The sequence below is a fragment of the Heterodontus francisci genome, chromosome 2 (genome assembly GCF_036365525.1).
Source record: "Heterodontus francisci isolate sHetFra1 chromosome 2, sHetFra1.hap1, whole genome shotgun sequence".
Classification (NCBI taxonomy): Eukaryota; Metazoa; Chordata; class Chondrichthyes; order Heterodontiformes; family Heterodontidae; genus Heterodontus; species Heterodontus francisci.
Window position 1 is genome coordinate 159,458,413 of NC_090372.1, and position 17,255 is coordinate 159,475,667.

General features: G+C 47.8%; 1 protein-coding gene across 2 annotated transcripts in view; it reads left to right on the forward strand.

Moving 5' to 3' along the window:
• The window catches only part of itga8 (integrin, alpha 8), a 239,702-nt gene that overhangs the window by 135,916 nt on the left and 86,531 nt on the right, over positions 1-17,255 (forward strand). For both annotated transcript variants that reach the window (XM_068012828.1, XM_068012819.1), the window contains exon 23: positions 5,815-5,895. In XM_068012828.1, the coding sequence (XP_067868929.1) occupies positions 5,815-5,895 (81 nt within the window). The remainder of the gene's footprint in view (positions 1-5,814; positions 5,896-17,255) is intronic.

Consider the following 17,255-nt stretch of genomic DNA (forward strand, 5'->3'; position numbering starts at 1 on the left):
GGTTAGGAAGTTGGTTGAGTGGTAGACAACAGAGAGTGAGGATAATGGATAAGTACTCTGATTGGCAGGATGTGACTCGTGGTGTCCCACAGGGATCTGTGTTGGGTCCTCAATTATTCACATTATTCATTAACAACTTGGATGATGGCATAGTAAGTCATATATCCAAATTTGCTGATGATACAAAGTTAGGTGGCATTGTAGACAGTCTAGATGATAGCATAAAATTGCAAGGAGATATTGCCAGACTAGGTGAATGGGCAAAACTGTGGCAGATGGATTTCAATGTGGTCAAGTGTGAAGTTATCCATTTTGAACCAAAAAAGGATAGAGCAAGGTACTTTCTAAATGGGAAGAGGTTAAGTACAATGGATATCCAAGAGACTTGGGGATTCAGGTGCATAGATCTTTAAAATGCCACGAGCAAGTGCAGAAAATAATCAAAAAGGCTAATGGACTGCTAGCCTTTATATCTAGAGAATTGGAGTATAAAGACAGAGGTTATGCTGCAGCTGTACAAAACCCTGGTTAGACCCCACTTGGCGTACTGTGAGCAGTTCTGGGCACCGCACCTTAGGAAGGATATATTGGCCTTGGAGGGAGTGCAACATAGGTTTACAAGAATGATACCTGGACAACAGGGGTAAAGTTACAAGGAGCGATTACACAAATTAGGCCTGTTTTCGCTAGAATTTAGAAGGTTAAGGGGTGATCTGATTGAAGTCTTCAAGATATTAACAGGAAAAGACAGGCTAGATAAAGATAAACTATTTCCACTGGTTGGAGATTCTAAAACTAGGGGGCATAGTCTAAAAATTAGGGCCAGACTGTTCAGGAGAGATGTTAGGAAGCACTTCTTCACGCAAAGGGTGGTAGAGGTTTGGAACTCTCTCCCACAAACAGCAGTTAAAGCTAGAACAGTTGTTATTTTTAAATCTGAGATAGATCGATTTTTGTTAAGCAAAGGTGGGACAGGCTCGAGGGGCTGAACGGCCTACTCCTGTTCCTATGTTCCTCTGTGATTTAGCTAAAGTAGTTACTTGAAGGTAAATCAGTGCCAGATCAGTGGGAGGCATTCAAGGAAGAGATAGTGAGGGTTCAGAGCAAGTACGTTCCCTTAAAGAAGAAGTGTGGGACTAATAAATCCAGAGCCCCTTAGATGTCATGGGCTTAAAGGCATGGATAAAGAAAACAAAGGGAAGCTTATGACAGATACCGAGGGCTCAATACTGCAGAAAACCTAGAGGAGTATAAAAAGTGAAGGGGTGAAATTAACAAGGAAATTAGGAAAGCAAAGAGAGGGTGTGAAAAAATTTTGGCAAGTAAAATTAAGAAAACAGAATTTTTTTTATAGTTTCATAAAAAGCAAGAGGATAACTAAAGAAAGTTAGGGCTTATTAGGGACCATAACGATAACCTGTGTGTTAAGTCAGAGGATGTTGTCATAATTCTTAATAAATATTTTGCATCTGTTTTCACAAAAGAGTAGGACAATATAGGCATTGCAATCAGGAAGGAGGAGTGTGAAATATTAGAATAAATTAACATAGTAAGAGAGGAAGTATTCGGGGTTTAACATGTTTGAAAGTGATAAAATCCCACGGTCCGGATAAAATGTATCCTAGGCTGTTGAGGGAAACGACAGAAGAAATAATGGTAGCTCTGACCATCATTTTCCAATTCTCCCTGGCTACAGGTGTGGTGCCAGAGGACTGGAGGATAGCTAACATTGTATCATTGTTTAAAAAGGGAGATAGGGATAAACCGAGTAATTACCGTGAGCCTAATCTTGGGGGTTGGAAAATTAGTGGCAAAAATTCTGAAGGACTAAATATATCTTTATTTAAAAAGACAAGATTAATCAAAGACAGTCAGCGCTGATTTGTTAAAGGAAGTTCGAATCTGACTAACATGATTGAATTTTTTGAGGAGGTTAACAAGGAGGGTCAATGAAGGTAGTGTATTTGATGTAGTCCACATGGATTTTAGCAAGGCTTTTAAGCCTATGGGATCCAAGGCAAAGTGGCAAGTAGGATCTAAAATTGTCTCAGAGGCAGGAAGCAAAGGGTAATGATTGATGGGTGTTTTTGTGACTAGAAGGCTGTTTCCAGTAGGGTTCTGCAGGGCTCAGTACTAGGTCCCTTGCTTTTCATGGTATATATCAATGATTTGGACTTGAATGTAGAGAGTAGGATTAAGAAATTTGCTGATGATAAAAATTGGCCATGTGGTTGATAATGAAGAAGAAAGTTGTAGACTGCAGGAAAATGTCAAAGGACTACTCAGATGGGTGGAACAGTGGCAAATGGAGATCAATCCAGAGAAGTGTGAGGTAATGTATTTGGGGAAGATTAACAAGGCAAAGGAATACACAAAAAATGGTAGGATACTGAGAAGTGTAGATGAACAGAGGGACCTTGGAGTGCATGTCCACAGATCCCTGAAGGTGGCTGCACAGGTAGATAAGGTGTTGAAGAAGGCATATGTGATACTTGCCTTTATTAGCATAGAATATAAGAGTTCGGAGGTAATGCTGAAATTCTATAAAACACTGGTTAGGCCACAGCTGAAGTAATGCATGCAGTTCTGGTCACCACACTATAGAAAATATGTGATTGCACTAGAGAGTATACAGAGGAGACTTCCCAGGATATTGCTTGGACTGGAGAATTTTAGATATGAGGAAAGATTGAATAGGCTAGGGTTGTTTTCTTTGGAACAGAGGAGTCTGAGAGGAGACCTAATTGAAGTGCATAAAATTATGAGGAATCTAGGTAGAGAATGGATAGGAAGGCCCTATTCCCCATGGTTGAGGGGTCCATAACCAGGGAGCATAGGTTTAGGGTTAGAGCTAGAGGAGGTTTAGAGAGGATTTGAGGGTAAATGTTTTCACCCAGAGGGTGGTGGGGATCTGAAACTCACTGCCTGAAAGGGTGGAGGTAGAAACCCTCATAACATTTAAAAAGTACTTGGATGTACACTTGAAGTGCTGTGACCTACAAAGGCTATGAACCAACAGTTGGAAAGTGGAATTAGGCTGGATGGCTCGTCAGCCTGCAAGAACACAATGGGCCAAATGGCCTCCTTCCATGCTGTAAATTTCTATGGCCAGGATTTTACAGTTCTGAAGCAGACAGCATTGGAGGTGAGGAGGGGCGTAAAATCATGTGGGGTGGCATTGGGATAGACCTCTGACATCATCTCGCCGGGTCCACATTTTACCAATGGCGGATGGCAAGTTGAGAGAGAGCAGCACGCACTTTTTCAAAACCAGCAATTGAGAGCATGTGTAGATTGTTAAAGACCCAATTCAACGGCATTTTGCATGCCCTTTGAATTTTACAAGGAGTGCATGGGGGCCAGGGGGCATCAGAGCCCAGGCAGGTCCTTTAGGGCAGCAACAGGGTGATAGCTGAGGCCATTACTGCATTCGGCAGCCATGGTGTCAGGGAATTCTCCTTCACAGGAAGGCTGGTGCAGCATGGCCAGAGGGTTTAGCATGGAGGAGTGGGGGTTGAGGAGCCAGGGATCTGGGGTCAAACCTCCATCGTGCCATCAAGCTCCTAGCATGGGGGTCAGTCGAAAGGGGGCTAAGAGTGGGATGGATGGGCAGTGTTGAGGAAGCAACTGGCACAGTGGCCTTTCAGACTGGCAGTGCCCAAGTGCCATATGCATCGTCCCATCAGGAGGTAGGTGCTGAGAACCTGAGAGGGAGGGAGGTGCAGGCAAACAATCTGGTCAGTGTGAACCTCATGGCCACTTGCAGGGGCAGCCTCAGGATGGGGAAGCGCAGAAGGCCGCATCAGTGACCTCTTCACCCTCTCCCAATGCCGCATTACTGTCTGGATGGGCTGGATATTCTTGATCCCGCCTGAGTCAGGGTCCATAGCGTGGGGGGCCTGAAGATTGGTCTGGATGAGGACCGTCACGGACCTCGACGCTGGGAGGGCCCAGCCCGATCCTCCTGGCGGCAGTGAGGCACTGTGGTTGCCCCCCACCACCCCCCCCCACCACCACTGGGCAGTGGGACCTCAATAAAATATTCAAAATCAATACATATACGTATCTGCGATCTTGAGGGCCTGCGGTGATCTTCGGCGCAGCGACTCTCACTCCCGTACCTTCAAATCCCCCACCGGGGTAAGGTAGTGCCACACTAGTGGGGAGGGAGGTGGAGGGAAGATTTTCATTGTGGGATGTGGGGGAGACAGGGGTCAAATAAACGTAATGGGTGTAGGGGACGATGGGAAGGGTTGAACTTTAAACTTTGCGCAGTTTAGGGGGGAAGGTCAGATGTGACAGGTAAATGTTTTGGGGAGGGGAGAAAGGGCAAATAGTTAATGTAATTGTTATTGAGGGTGTGGGAAAGGGGAGTTAGAAATTTATTTGTTTAATTTTGGAGGTTACTTCTTTCAAATTTAAACATGCCGGAAAGGCTGGCTGCCCTTTAAAAATGGCGCCAGCGCCTGCGCACAGACAGCTGACGCCATTGGCAGGGACAGACAACCCTCTGTGATTGGGAGGGGTGGGTTGGCCGCCCAGGCTATTTAAATGATTTGCCAAGCGGGAGATCGCTGCAGCTCTTTGGCGTTCCCGGCCGCCATGTTTTGAGCTCGCTGCCGATCTTTCTTAAAATCCAGCCCAATGTCTTTTGAGGCTGCTGCAAAGGTGATCAAAGCCTGCTGTGCAGTAAGGTCTGAGGCTGCGTTCTGGGGCTGGTGGCTCTTTAAAAATGGCGCCAGCACATCCGACTGCATCAGCTGACATCATGGCCACCTCAGTTCCCACCTCTGGTTAATGAATGGTCGGCCACCCCGACTATCACCCGTTAATTGGCCAGCGAGCATGAGATTGCTCAGCGCCACCCACTTTTGGTACTGCCTTCTGGTCCTGCCTTCCCCTTCCCGCCAGGTCACGTAAAATCCCAGCCTATGATTCTAACATTCTTGTCAATACTTTCTATCTGGCCGTTCAGTCTGTTGTTTAGAGTTTATCCTAATGCACCTGAAATTTGGTGTTTCTGCGAGTGTGTAAAAATAAAAGCAAATATATTACTTCTCATTTTGTTCACTGCTTGTACACTAAGAGTAATTTAACCCTTTTGGACTTTGGATGTTTCTAATGAGCTGGTTTTAGTGTTAAGTACAGTACCAGAAATGTGTTGCCCACTTAAAAGTTTTTTGAGACCAAAAGCCCCTCTCAAATGACTATTCTGAGTGCAAGGATAAAATAGTTGTTTATTTTGCAGCTGAACCTCTTTATTGTCTGATGGCATTTTGCCAAGCGTCAAGCAAGAATGGAAAAATTAGGATAAGGTTGAAAGATAAGCTGATTCAAAATATGAAGATTGGAGTAAATTTGTAACTGCAACCTGTTTCATATTTTTAGTTGCTGAAATATAACAACTTACCAAAATAAATACTCCAAACAATAAAAACAGAGTAACTCAGTCATCTGTCATGGAACATGTTCTGACGTTCCTTTTAAGGATATAAGGGAGTGAAGTTGAAGTCTGGTCATTGTTTTTCTTTCTTTACCTCAATAAATATGAGTGACTTACAATGCTATTTTGCTTCTCAAGGCATTCTTTTAAAAATATTTATTTGACGAAAAGCACTTAATCAACTTACAATTAACTCTCTGAGGTTTTAAAAGTTTGTGTGCTGTATTAGCAATAAAAGTATCATGTAAGGTTTAATTCCTGCAGCATATGGTTTTTAATGATTGCTCAGATTCTGATTTCTACATTTCAAAGACAATAATTTAAAGTTTTTCCCCCGTTGGACTAGCTTATTTTTCTGCCTTGCATTTCAGTTCAAATAAAGATAATTCAAACAGCAACCTCGTCCAACTGCAGATCAATATCACCGCAGTCGCTCAGGTTGACGTCCGAGGGTAAGTGTACTGTTTCTCTCCTCACCTACTTGGAAACTGGATAAAGTACATCTTGATCTCTTGATTTCAATAGTTTTGGTTCCAACTGTTGCCATGCATGCTCACTTCATCTGAATTTCCTTGACTAGCCAAGAAAATGTGCACCTGGATCTAGCCCAATGCTGCTCAGAGTAGCATAAGAATGGCTCAGGTGACCGATTCCTCCAGTTTGCCCTCCTTTCATTGTTTAACGTTCACCAGGTCTCAGAACTGGGAAAACAAAATGACCAATGGTTGTCTAGGGCGCCTAGTATCTAGTGCCTGGGCCTTCCTGCTTTTTGCCTCCTTCTTCCCCACTGTTTTCCATCTTTTTGATGGCCTATGCTGTGGACTCCTTCAGCAGCCCACCAGTCTCCGCACACGACATGAAAACGACAATTAATTGGAACAAACAGTTGAATGATTTAAAGCAGACTTCCATTGAAATCAATGCAAAGCAAGATTGGGAGAGTTATATAACGGCCGGCTGATCGAATATCGCCCATTTTATACTATTGCCAAAAATTAAAATGACACCCAAAGCATCTAGCAACAGAGAATGCAATAAAAATAGTCAGCACTCTCATTTCTATAAGTAAGGTAAGTCCTGTTTAACCAGCCTTTTTTCAAATTATTTGAAGAACTAACAGAAAAACTGACAAGGGCAATGCAGTAGATGAGATAGAATGGTCTTCCAGGAAGCCTTCGATGAGATGCTATATATGAGACTCATGACAAAGATCAAGGCATGTTCAGTCAAGGGCCAGGTTGAAGAATGGATTGAAAGGTGGCTCCATAACTGAAAACCGATGGTAGGAGTTAAGGAAACTTTTTCAGACTGATGGGAAGTCGTATTCTGTGTGGGTCTGTGTTAGAATCTATGTTGTTTAACACATAGATGATTTTGACTCAGGAATTGAAAGCGTGGTTAAAATTTGCAGAAGATGATAATAAACTGGGGTAGAGGAGTATAGCTACTAATTTGGAATAAAGCACCAAAATAGAGGAAGGCAGAAACAGGTTTGCAGAGTGGGTGGATAAATAGCAAATCAAATTTAATCTAGCAAACTGTAAGGTTGTTCATAATGGCAGGAGGAATAAGGAGACCACTGATATTTTTTTGAAGGAAAGAAACTAAATGGAGTAGAGGAGCCAGAAATTTGGGAATAGATACACTAGTTGTTAAAGCTAGTTAGACAAGTTGATAATGCCATAAAGGGCTGGATTTTAAGAGCCCGCCACCAATTTTGGCAGCAGGCTCAAAGCCAAAGAGCCGCCATGATCTCGCATGTGAAGGGGGCAGGCTGTTCATCCCTGGCAATGGTGTCAGCTGCCTGTATGCTGCAACTAAAAAGTAATTTATTGGCTGTGAGGTGCTTTGGGATACCCTGAGGATATGAACTGCACTATATGGGCAGAATTTTTTGAGGTCATCAGGAACACATTAGAGACGTGGGGGGGCCGAAGAATAGCGATGGATGCGCTCGCTTGGAAACCCAATTTCGTGACACCGTTCCAGATTTTGTCAATGGTGGGAAAGCTCCAAGGCAGCATTGCCGCCCCTACATGACAGGACTGCAATTTAAATTGCTGAACAGGCCATTTCAATATATTTGCATTGAAGTGATGGCCATTCAATGGGGGTTTGAAATTTAGTCAACGGTTGGCAGGGATCAAATGCTTTCTGATCCCGGGCCATTTAAAGGTGGCGGCACTGAGGGGAGACCTTAGTGAGGCCGAGGGAAGGGAGCCATGGGGAGTAGTGGATAAGGGAAGAGGGGGGAGCGGAGACTAGTGTTGGTCTGCAGTGCTGGGCTCTCTGCATGGGCGGCTCACTCTCGGGTGACAGCGCCAGGTGCAATTGTATCGGGTGACAGGGCCGGGTGCCCATTGTATCGGGTGAAAGGGCCGGATGCCCATTATATCGGGTGACATGGCCGGGTGGCCAATGTATCGGGTGAGATGGCTGGCTGGCCATTGTATCGGGTAGCAGGAGAGAGTGGCCATTGTATAGGGTGGCAGGGCCGGTTGCCCATTGCATCAGGTAACAGGGCCAGTTGCTCATTGTATTGGGTGACAGGGCAGGTGTCCATTGTATCGGGTGACAGGGCCAGGTGCCCATTGTATCGGGTGGCAGGGCCAGATGCCCATTGTATTGGGTGACAGGGCAGGTTGCCTATTGTATCAAGTGACACGGCCAGGTGCCCATTGCATCGGGCGACAGGGCCACGTGCCCATTGTATCGGGCGACAGGGCCGGGTGCCCATTGTATCGGGTGACAGGGCCGTGTGCCCATTGCATCGGGAGACAGGGCCGTGTGCCCATTGCATCGGGAGACAGGGCCGTGTGCCCATTGTATCAGGAGACAGGGCCGGGTGGCCATTGTATCAGGTGACAGGGCCGGGTGGACATTGTCTCGGGAGACAGGGCCGGGTGGCCATTGTCTCGGGAGACAGGGCCGGGTGGCCATTGCATCAGGTGACAGGGCCGGGTGGCCATTGCATCAGGTGACAGGGCCAGGTGGCCATTGTCTCAAAGAACAAAGGAAAATTACAGCACAGGAACAGGCCCTTCGGCCCTCCAAGCCTGCGCCGATCCAGATCCACTATCTAAACATGACACCTATTTTCTAAGGGTCTGTAGCTCTTTACTTCCTGCCCATTCATGTATCTGTCTAGATACATCTTAAAAGACGCTATCGTGCCCGCGTCTACCACCTCCGCTGGCAACGCGTTCCAGGCACCCACCACCCTCTGCGTAAAGAACTTTCCACGCATATCCCCCCTAAACTTTTCCCCTTTCACTTTGAACTCGTGACCCCTAGTAATTGAATCCCCCACTCTGGGAAAAAGCTTCTTGCTATCCAACCTGCCTATACCTCTCATGATTTTGTATACCTCAATCAGGTCCCCCCTCAACCTCCGTCTTTCTAATGAAAATAATCCTAATCTACTCAACCTCTCTTCATAGCTAGCGCCCTCCATACCAGGCAACATCCTGGTGAACCTCCTCTGCACCCTCTCCAAAGCATCGACATCCTTTTGGTAATGTGGCGACCAGAACTGCCCGCAGTATTCCAAATGTGGCCGAACCAAAGTCCTATACAACTGTAACATGACCTGCCAACCCTTGTACTCAATACCCCGTCCGATGAAGGAAAGCATGCCGTATGCCTTCTTGACCACTCTATTGACCTGCGTTGCCACCTTCAGGGAACAATGGACCTGAACACCCAAATCTCTCTGTACATCAATTTTCCCCAGGACTTTTCCATTTACTGTATAATTCACTCTTGAATTGGATCTTCCAAAATGCATCACCTCGCATTTGCCATGATTGAACTCCATCTGCCATTTCTCTGCCCAACTCTCCAGTCTATCTATATTCTGCTGTATTCTCTGACAGTCCCCTTCAGTATCTGCTACTCCACCAATCTTAGTGTTGTCTGCAAACTTACTAATCATACCACCTATACTTTCCTCCAAATCACTTATGTATATCACAAACAACAGTGGTCCCAGCACGGATCCCTGTGGAACACCACTGGTCACACGTCTCCATTTTGAGAAACTCCCTTCCACTGCTACTCTCTGTCTCCTGTTGCCCAGCCAGTTCTTTATCCATCTAGCTTGTACACCCTGGACCCCATGCGACTTCACTTTCTCCATCAGCCTACCATGGGGAACCTTATCAAATGCCTTACTGAAGTCCATGTATATGACATCTACAGCCCTTCCCTCATCAATCAACTTTGTCACTTCCTCAAAGAATTCTATTAAGTTGTTAGACAGGGAGACAGGGCCGGGTGGCCATTGCATCAGCTGACAGAGCCGGGTGGCTATTGTTTCGGGAGACAGGGCCGGAAGAATGTAGTTTCGGTGGACTGGGCCGGGTGCCATTGTCTCGGGAGACAGGGCCGGATGAGTGCAGTTTCGGGAGACGGGGCTGGTTGGCTATTGTGTTGGGTGGCTGAGCTGGTGCCCATTGTATCAGGTGGCAGGGTAGGTGCCCATTGTATCAGGTGGCAGGGCGGGTGCCCATTGTATCGGGTGACAGGGCCGGATGGGAACTGTCTCTGGTGATAGGGTTGGGTGGCCATTGTATCGGGAGACAGGGCTGGATGGGTGCAGTTTCGGATGCTGGGCTCTCTGCAAGGGTGGCCACTGAGGGGCAACAGCACGTATTCCGAGTGGAGAAGCAAAGGGCAAGGTGCCAAGGCAAGTTCACCTCTGCAAGCCAGCATTCTAGAGAGCTAATGATCAGCTGGCATGGGTCTCATACACCCCATCCTTGTGGACCCCCATGGCATCCAGCAGTGAATGAGATGTAGGTTGGGCCAGGATGCAGCGCTGCCTGCCCATGAAGCTCCAAGAGGAGCACGGTAGCAGCCGGTCATGCCAAGAAGGGCCTACCCGTACCAGACTGTGCAAGAGACTCGCCTCGGCTACCTCCAAGTTGAGGTGTCAGTGAAGATTGCGGCTCCCCAGGGAAGCTGTCACCGACTTATGTACCATGCTGCAGGATGGGTTGCGACCTACGCTCTTCAATGGATGCCAGTGCCCGTGGACCTGAAGGTCACCGTGGCACTCAACTTTTACATGACCAGCTCATTCCAGGGATCCACAGGGGACATGTGTGGGGTCTCCCATGCAGCAGCCCACTGCTGCATCAAGGAGGTGATCAATGCCCTTTTCAAGAGGGCAGGTGAATATTTGCGCCACCAGACTGACCATGACAGTTAGGCCGAGAGGACCATTGGGTTCAAGAGTATCTCTGGACTCCCCCAGGTGCAAGGTGTCATCGACAGCATGCATGAGACTATCATGGAGCAACCTTCATCAACAGGAAGGGCTTCCATTCCATCAATGTTCAACTTGTCTGCGACCACTGAAAGCATTTCCTGCAGATGTGTGTCTGCTTCCCAGGGAAGCATCCATGACGCCTACATACTTTGACAATCCCAGGTGCCACAGCTTTTCAGGCCCCCCACTCACCTTCAGGGATGGATTCTCGCGGACAAGGGTTCCTTGAAGACATGGCTGCTAATGCCTATGAGGAACCCTCGTACTGCAGTGGAGGAGAGGTACAACACCTGCCGTGGCTCCACCTGAGCAACCATCAAGCAGGCCATTGGGCTGCTGAAGAGGCGATTCCGGTGTCTGGATCGATCTGGTGGAGCTCTGCAGTATACCCCAGTGAGGTTCTCGCATATCCTGGTGATCTGCTGTGCTCTGCACAATCTAACACTGAAGAGGGGGGAGAACTTGCATTAACAGGGTGTGATTGATTACCACTCCTCAACCGACATGGAGGATGTAGTGGTGAAGAATGAGCAGGCACCACTGCATAATGTTTCCCTTGCAGCAGAGACCAGGGCCATTGAGAGAAGCACAAAGGAGAGAAGAGACAATTTCATACATACCCAGTTCCTGCCACCAAGATGGCCTCTCAAAGTGGACTCAATAAATACTCAGCTCTGTATTCTGCCTGTTGCCTGCTTTCTCTCTCGGTTCCGTTCCTAATGCCCAGCTGCACTACCCCCTCTGGCACATATGAGACACTAACCAAATGTGGCTTGTGCCTACATTGGCAACCCATTGAGGGAGCAAGGCTGATGTCCATGAAAGAATGAGCATTTCACAACAATGAATGTGAACTCTATTTTTGAAAAAAGTGCAGAGAACAATATGAAGTGCAGAAGTAATGCACCCACCCATGAATCCTCAAGTGCATCTAAATGCTCTTTATATGTTTACAAGTCCTTCTAAGACGTGTGATCACTGTGCTAGCAGCTGGGCTGGAGGCAGGCTGCTGATCACATTGCCCCTTGGCCTGTTATGACTTTGACGGCCGTCTTCTGGCTGCTTGAGGTATGGAGGGCTCCGGCTGGCTGACGGTTTCCTGCACATGAGTAGGAGTCTCCTCAGTCGTTGCAACTACTGGAGCTGGGCTCACTGGCAGAGGGGCTAAGGAGATGCTGGCTACACTCAGAGGGCGCTGAGGTGAACCCCCAACTGTGGAGGCCAGTATCTCCTCCTCCCTTTCAAGGCTCACTTGAACCTGACTGCTGACCAGAGAGGGATGAAAACCTGGAGAAGACTCCAGGCACCTTGTCCTTCTCTCGCCTTGCCACTGCTTTGCTGAGTTCCTGGCCGAGGCAATGGTTTGCAGGTCTGTCCACATCTGTGGGACCTGGTTCTCCATGTGGGTCGCCAACCTGTTGATAGAGAAAGCTGTGCACTCACAAGCCTGAGACACGGCAGCACTCAAGGCATGGATGGACTCCTCCATTGTTTGCTTATGGCTGTGCATGGCCTCTGGTAGCTCTGCCAGATGTTGCCTTACTACAACTCTAGCATGCCCTGTGCTGTCGACACCAGAGGCTCATCATCATCAGGGAACTAAATGTAATATCTCCAAATTTGCAGATGACATAAAACGGGGTAGGAGGGTGAGTTGTGAGGAGGATGTAGAGAGGCTTCAGGGTGATTTGGACAAGTTGAGTGAGTGGGCTAATGCATGGCAGATGCAGTATAATGTGGATAAATGTGAGGTTATCCACTTTGGTAGCAAAAACAGGAAGGCAGATTGTTATCTGAACGGCTATAAACTGAGAGAGGGGAATATGCAGCGAGACCTGGGTGTTCTCGTACACCATTCGCTGAAGGTAAGCATGCAGGTGCAACAGGTGGTAAAAAAATGCAAATGGTATGTTGGCCTTCATAGCAAGAGGATTCGAGTACAGGAGCAGGGATGTCTTGCTGCAATTATACAGGGCCTTGGTGAGGCCACACCTGGAATATTGTGTGCAGTTTTGGTCTGCTTATCTGAGGAAGGATGTTCTTGCTTTCGAGAGAGTGCAGCAAAGGTTTACCAGACTGATTCCTGGGATGGTGGGACTGATGCAAGAGGAGAGATTGAGTCGGTTAGGATTATATTCGCTGGAGTTCAGAGGAGTGAGGGGGGATCTCATAGAAACCTATAAAATTCTAACAGGACTTGACAGGGTAGATGCAGAAAGGATGTTCCCGATGGTGGGGGAATCCAGAACCAGGGGTCATAGTCTAAGGATACGGGGTAAACCTTTCAGGACTGAGATGAGGAGAAATTTCTTCACCCAGAGAGTGGTGAGCCTGTGGAATTCACTACCACAGAAAGCAGTTGAAGCCAAAACATTGTATGTTTTCAAGAAGGAGTTAGATGTAGCTCTTGGATCTAAAGGGATCAAAGGGTATGGGGAGAAAGCGGGAACAGGCTACTGAGTTGGATGATCAACCATGATCATAATGAATGGTGGAGCAGGCTCGAAGGGCCAAATGGCCTACTCCTGCTCCTATTTTCTATGTTTCTATTTTTATCCTGAGGCTCAGCATGGGCCTGGCCACCCACAGTCCTCCGACTGTCAGTGACCTCGGCTGTCGCAGCCTCTATCAGTTGCTCGGCCGCATGTGCAGTGTTCTCACCCACTTGTGACCTTGACTTTCAGCCCGCAAGCATACCCACCAAGGTGAAAGTATCTGTGCTGATGGAAGGTGAAGGCGAATGAGGTGACATTGCATCCTCTGACTGCTGCTCCTCCTCCTCAGAGGTTGACTGCAGGCCCCCTGTCCCAGCAGCTGCACTTGCCTCCTACAGATGACGACCTGCATGAGAGAACACAAACATTTGTGGGTTAGGTTGTTCAGATCTCCTCATGCTAAGCATACATGATGTGGCTCTCCAGAAGTGTGATGGAGGACACATGAACACAATCCTCACTCTGTTGTGTGGAGACTCCGATCTCACCATCCACTGTTGAGCAGGCGCCCTGGGCCCCCACTAACACCAGTGCCTCTTCTTCAGCCATCGACAGAGGCCGAAGATCTGGGATTTCTCCGCCAGTCCTCAAGGTCTCCCTCGTGTTGTGGGCCCGTTTGTCCTGCAAGTGGAAAGAGGGACATAGTAATACTTGGTAGGAAAAGCTACAGAGCAGTCCTACATGGCTTCTTCCCACATCCACTCTCAGGGAACATAATGGAGGTGGAAGCTGTGAAAGATGGCAGCCTGTCGCCGAGATGCAGTCGTGCATCTGCCGGAATGTGGTGATGCCTCACCCCCTTGCCAGCGCCTTTGTTGTCACTCCCTTACCATGTTGTGCTCCCTCCCGCATAGCACATGCAAGCCCCAAAGAGGAGAAAGGTATGGAGGACTCACCTTGGTGGAGCAAAGGAGGTCATTGCCTCTCTTCTTGCACTGGACCCAGTTGCGTGGGGTGACCCATAGCTGCTGACCTCCTCTGTGATCACTATCCAGGTTTTCTTGTTCAGGTGGGAGGGTCTCCTCTTGCCATCCCTTGTAAAGAGGAGCTCCGCCTTCCTCACAGCCTGGAGGAGAATCTCTAGGGAGTGTCATGCAGAGCCCCACCTGCCAAGAATGAGGCATCTTAATTTCGTCATATGAACAGTAATTTTAAACTATTGCTGGAGTGAAGAAATGACTTGTTAAGGAGATCACCAGACATTTGGGCTGGAAGGACATTTGCATGCTAAGAGACGCTGCTTGTGGAGACAAAGGACTATTCCCTGATCAAAATCTATTTGGGTTAATTGGATCACCAGACGTTGAAGATGAAAGGAAGTGCATTCCAGTTCCTGCTAAGAAAATACAATCCACAAACCGCGTAGGAGAGACTGTTCCAAATAAGGAGCTAATCACATGACTAATCTGCTGGGCAACCGGGGATTTTTGACTTGCGCCACACAGAAAGGAACAGATGGCAGTTTGAACTGGAACCTGGAACAAGAAAGCTTCCCTCTCCTGGCTGTGTCTCTCTCACCTTCTCCCAAGCCACTAGACCCATGGAAGACAATTACACCTCAAGAGAGAAAAGACTCTGACATCGAAACAAGTTGAAGTGTGAACTGGGCCATAACGAATAGCAGGACTTACCAGCAACCAAAGACTCCACATTGAACTCCAAGGACAGTAAATAACAAACAGATGTTGCCTCAAACTTTTTCCCTTTACTCTTTCTACTTTTTCTATCTCTGTCTGCGTGTGTGTTTATTGCGTATGCATGCTAGCATGGTCACGTTGCCTATTCATAGTCGTTAACCAGATTAGAGTTTAACATTCATAAACTTCTACCTTTCTTGTTTAAATCTAAGGAAACCTGTCTGATTTCTTTGCCTTACAATTGGAGCAGTGAACAAGGATTCACTAAGGGGGAGCTAAAAACACGGTGGCCAGAATTTTACCTGTGAAAAACGGGACTGCACCGATGCGCCCGAGACGTAAAATGGCGGTCGGTGACGTTGGGTCGGGTCCAAGATATCATTACGCACAAGTGCCATTTTATGCAGGTCAGACAGCGGGCGAGATCGAGGCACCGCTCGCTGTCTGCTTTCAATCAATTAAAGAGTAATTTAGCTCATTAAAACACCAATTCACAGCAATTTTACATTGGCTGTCAGATTTTACGGCTGTGAAACGAGTCGAGGGCGTGTCGGGAACCCGGCAGGTTTAAAAGAGTGGCAGGCAGTGTATCTGTGAGGGAGTTGGAGGTATTGTTTTGTTGGTTCTCTTTTCATTGTTATTTATTTGTGTGACTTTACAGTTTGTGGTAGTTTCAGCTTGTTCAGTCGGGTTCATCTGAGTGTTACTCCTGATCGGGCCCCAGCAGTATTGATTTCTTGGATGAAAGGAAGGGGGCTGTGTGTGCCTGTCCTTACAGCAGGCTGGCAATATCTGAAGTAATTGCATCTGTGGAACACTGCAGCAATGGGAATTGTGCACCTTGGAGATAGCTCATCTAATGAGGAGGACTATGCCCCAAGGACGGATAGGAGGACAACTGGCCAGAGGAACCAGCAACCTGCTGGCCAAGTGCAACCCCGTAATGGGGGACGCGGAGAAGGTGGCAGAGTGGCCCGGGTGCAACCACCTGTCAGGAGACAAGCCTACCCAGCAAGCAGGGTTCTAATGAAGGGTCACTGACCTGAAACATTAACTCTGCTTCTCTCTCCACAGATGCTGCCAGACCTGCTATGTATTTCGAGCATTTCTTGTTTTTATTTAATTCAGGGTCTACCGCCTGCGTTTGAGCTTCCTACAACTGTCAGAACGCCAGTGCCGAAGAAGACTGCGGCTGTCACTGGAGACTGTCACATCTCTGTGTGAGATGCTGGCAGCGGAGTTTGCTTCAAACTGTGTGGGTGGCCACCCAATGCCAGTCGCACTGAAGGTAACAGTAGCACCAAATTTCTATACATCAGGCTCGTTCCAGGCTTCATTGGCAGACATGAGTGGAGTCTCCCAAGCAACTGCGCATCACTGCATAAAGGTTGTGACTGATGCCATTTTCAGACGTGACAACCATTTCATCAACTTAAAAGACGGACACTGCCAGTCAGGCCGAGAGAGCCAGAGGCTTCAGCACCATTGCTGGGTTCCCAATGGTTCCAGGCGTAATAGCCTGTACTCATGTGGCCATTAGAGCACCTGCAGGTCTGTCAGGGGCCTTCATTAATCGCAAGGGGTTCCACTCAAGGAATGTTCAGCTTGTCTGTGACCATCGTAAGGGAATCATGCAGGTGTGGGCACATTACCCTGGGAGCAGACACAATGCTTTCATTCTGTGGAACTCCCAGGTGCCAGCACTATTCAGCCCCCCTGAACGCCTGCAAGGTGGATACTTGGCAACAGGGATTATCTGCTGAAGACATAGCTGATGACACTGGTGAGGAACCCAAGGAATGAGGCAGAGGAACATTACAATGAGAGCCATGCAGCCACCAGACTGACCATGGAACAGACCATACGTCTTCTCAAAATGGCTCAGGTAGAGCCCTCCAGTACTCGCCAGCAAGGGTCCCTAGAATTATTGTCGTCTGCTGAGCCTTACATAACCTGGCGATGAAGAGGGGAGAGGCCCTGGAGGATGATCAAGGTCAGCGCGAGGCTTCCTCAGACGAGAATGGTGATACGGATGAGGAAAAGAGGCCGCAGCCACCTGAACGGCAGGGAGAGGGAGCTGAAGGTCAGGTGGAGTTGAGTGCATGGGAGACCCGAGAGGCTGTAATACTCGGGCGTTTCTCCTGAACAGAGTCTCATCCAACATAAACAGACATGGCAGTCTGAGAGGAGGCATTGACAGGAGCTGGAAGGGCTGAGGCACTCTCCTTCAGGGGGAACTCTGATCTGAACCAGGCCACCTTTCCATCAAACACTACCCAGTCCAAATGTGTCACCTCTCAAATAATCCTTTTCATGCAGAGCAACCATATCACCTACAACATCAGCAGTGACCTGTGACATGTAAAAATGCCAAGTGAAAAATGTAATAACTGTTCATGCGTTTATAC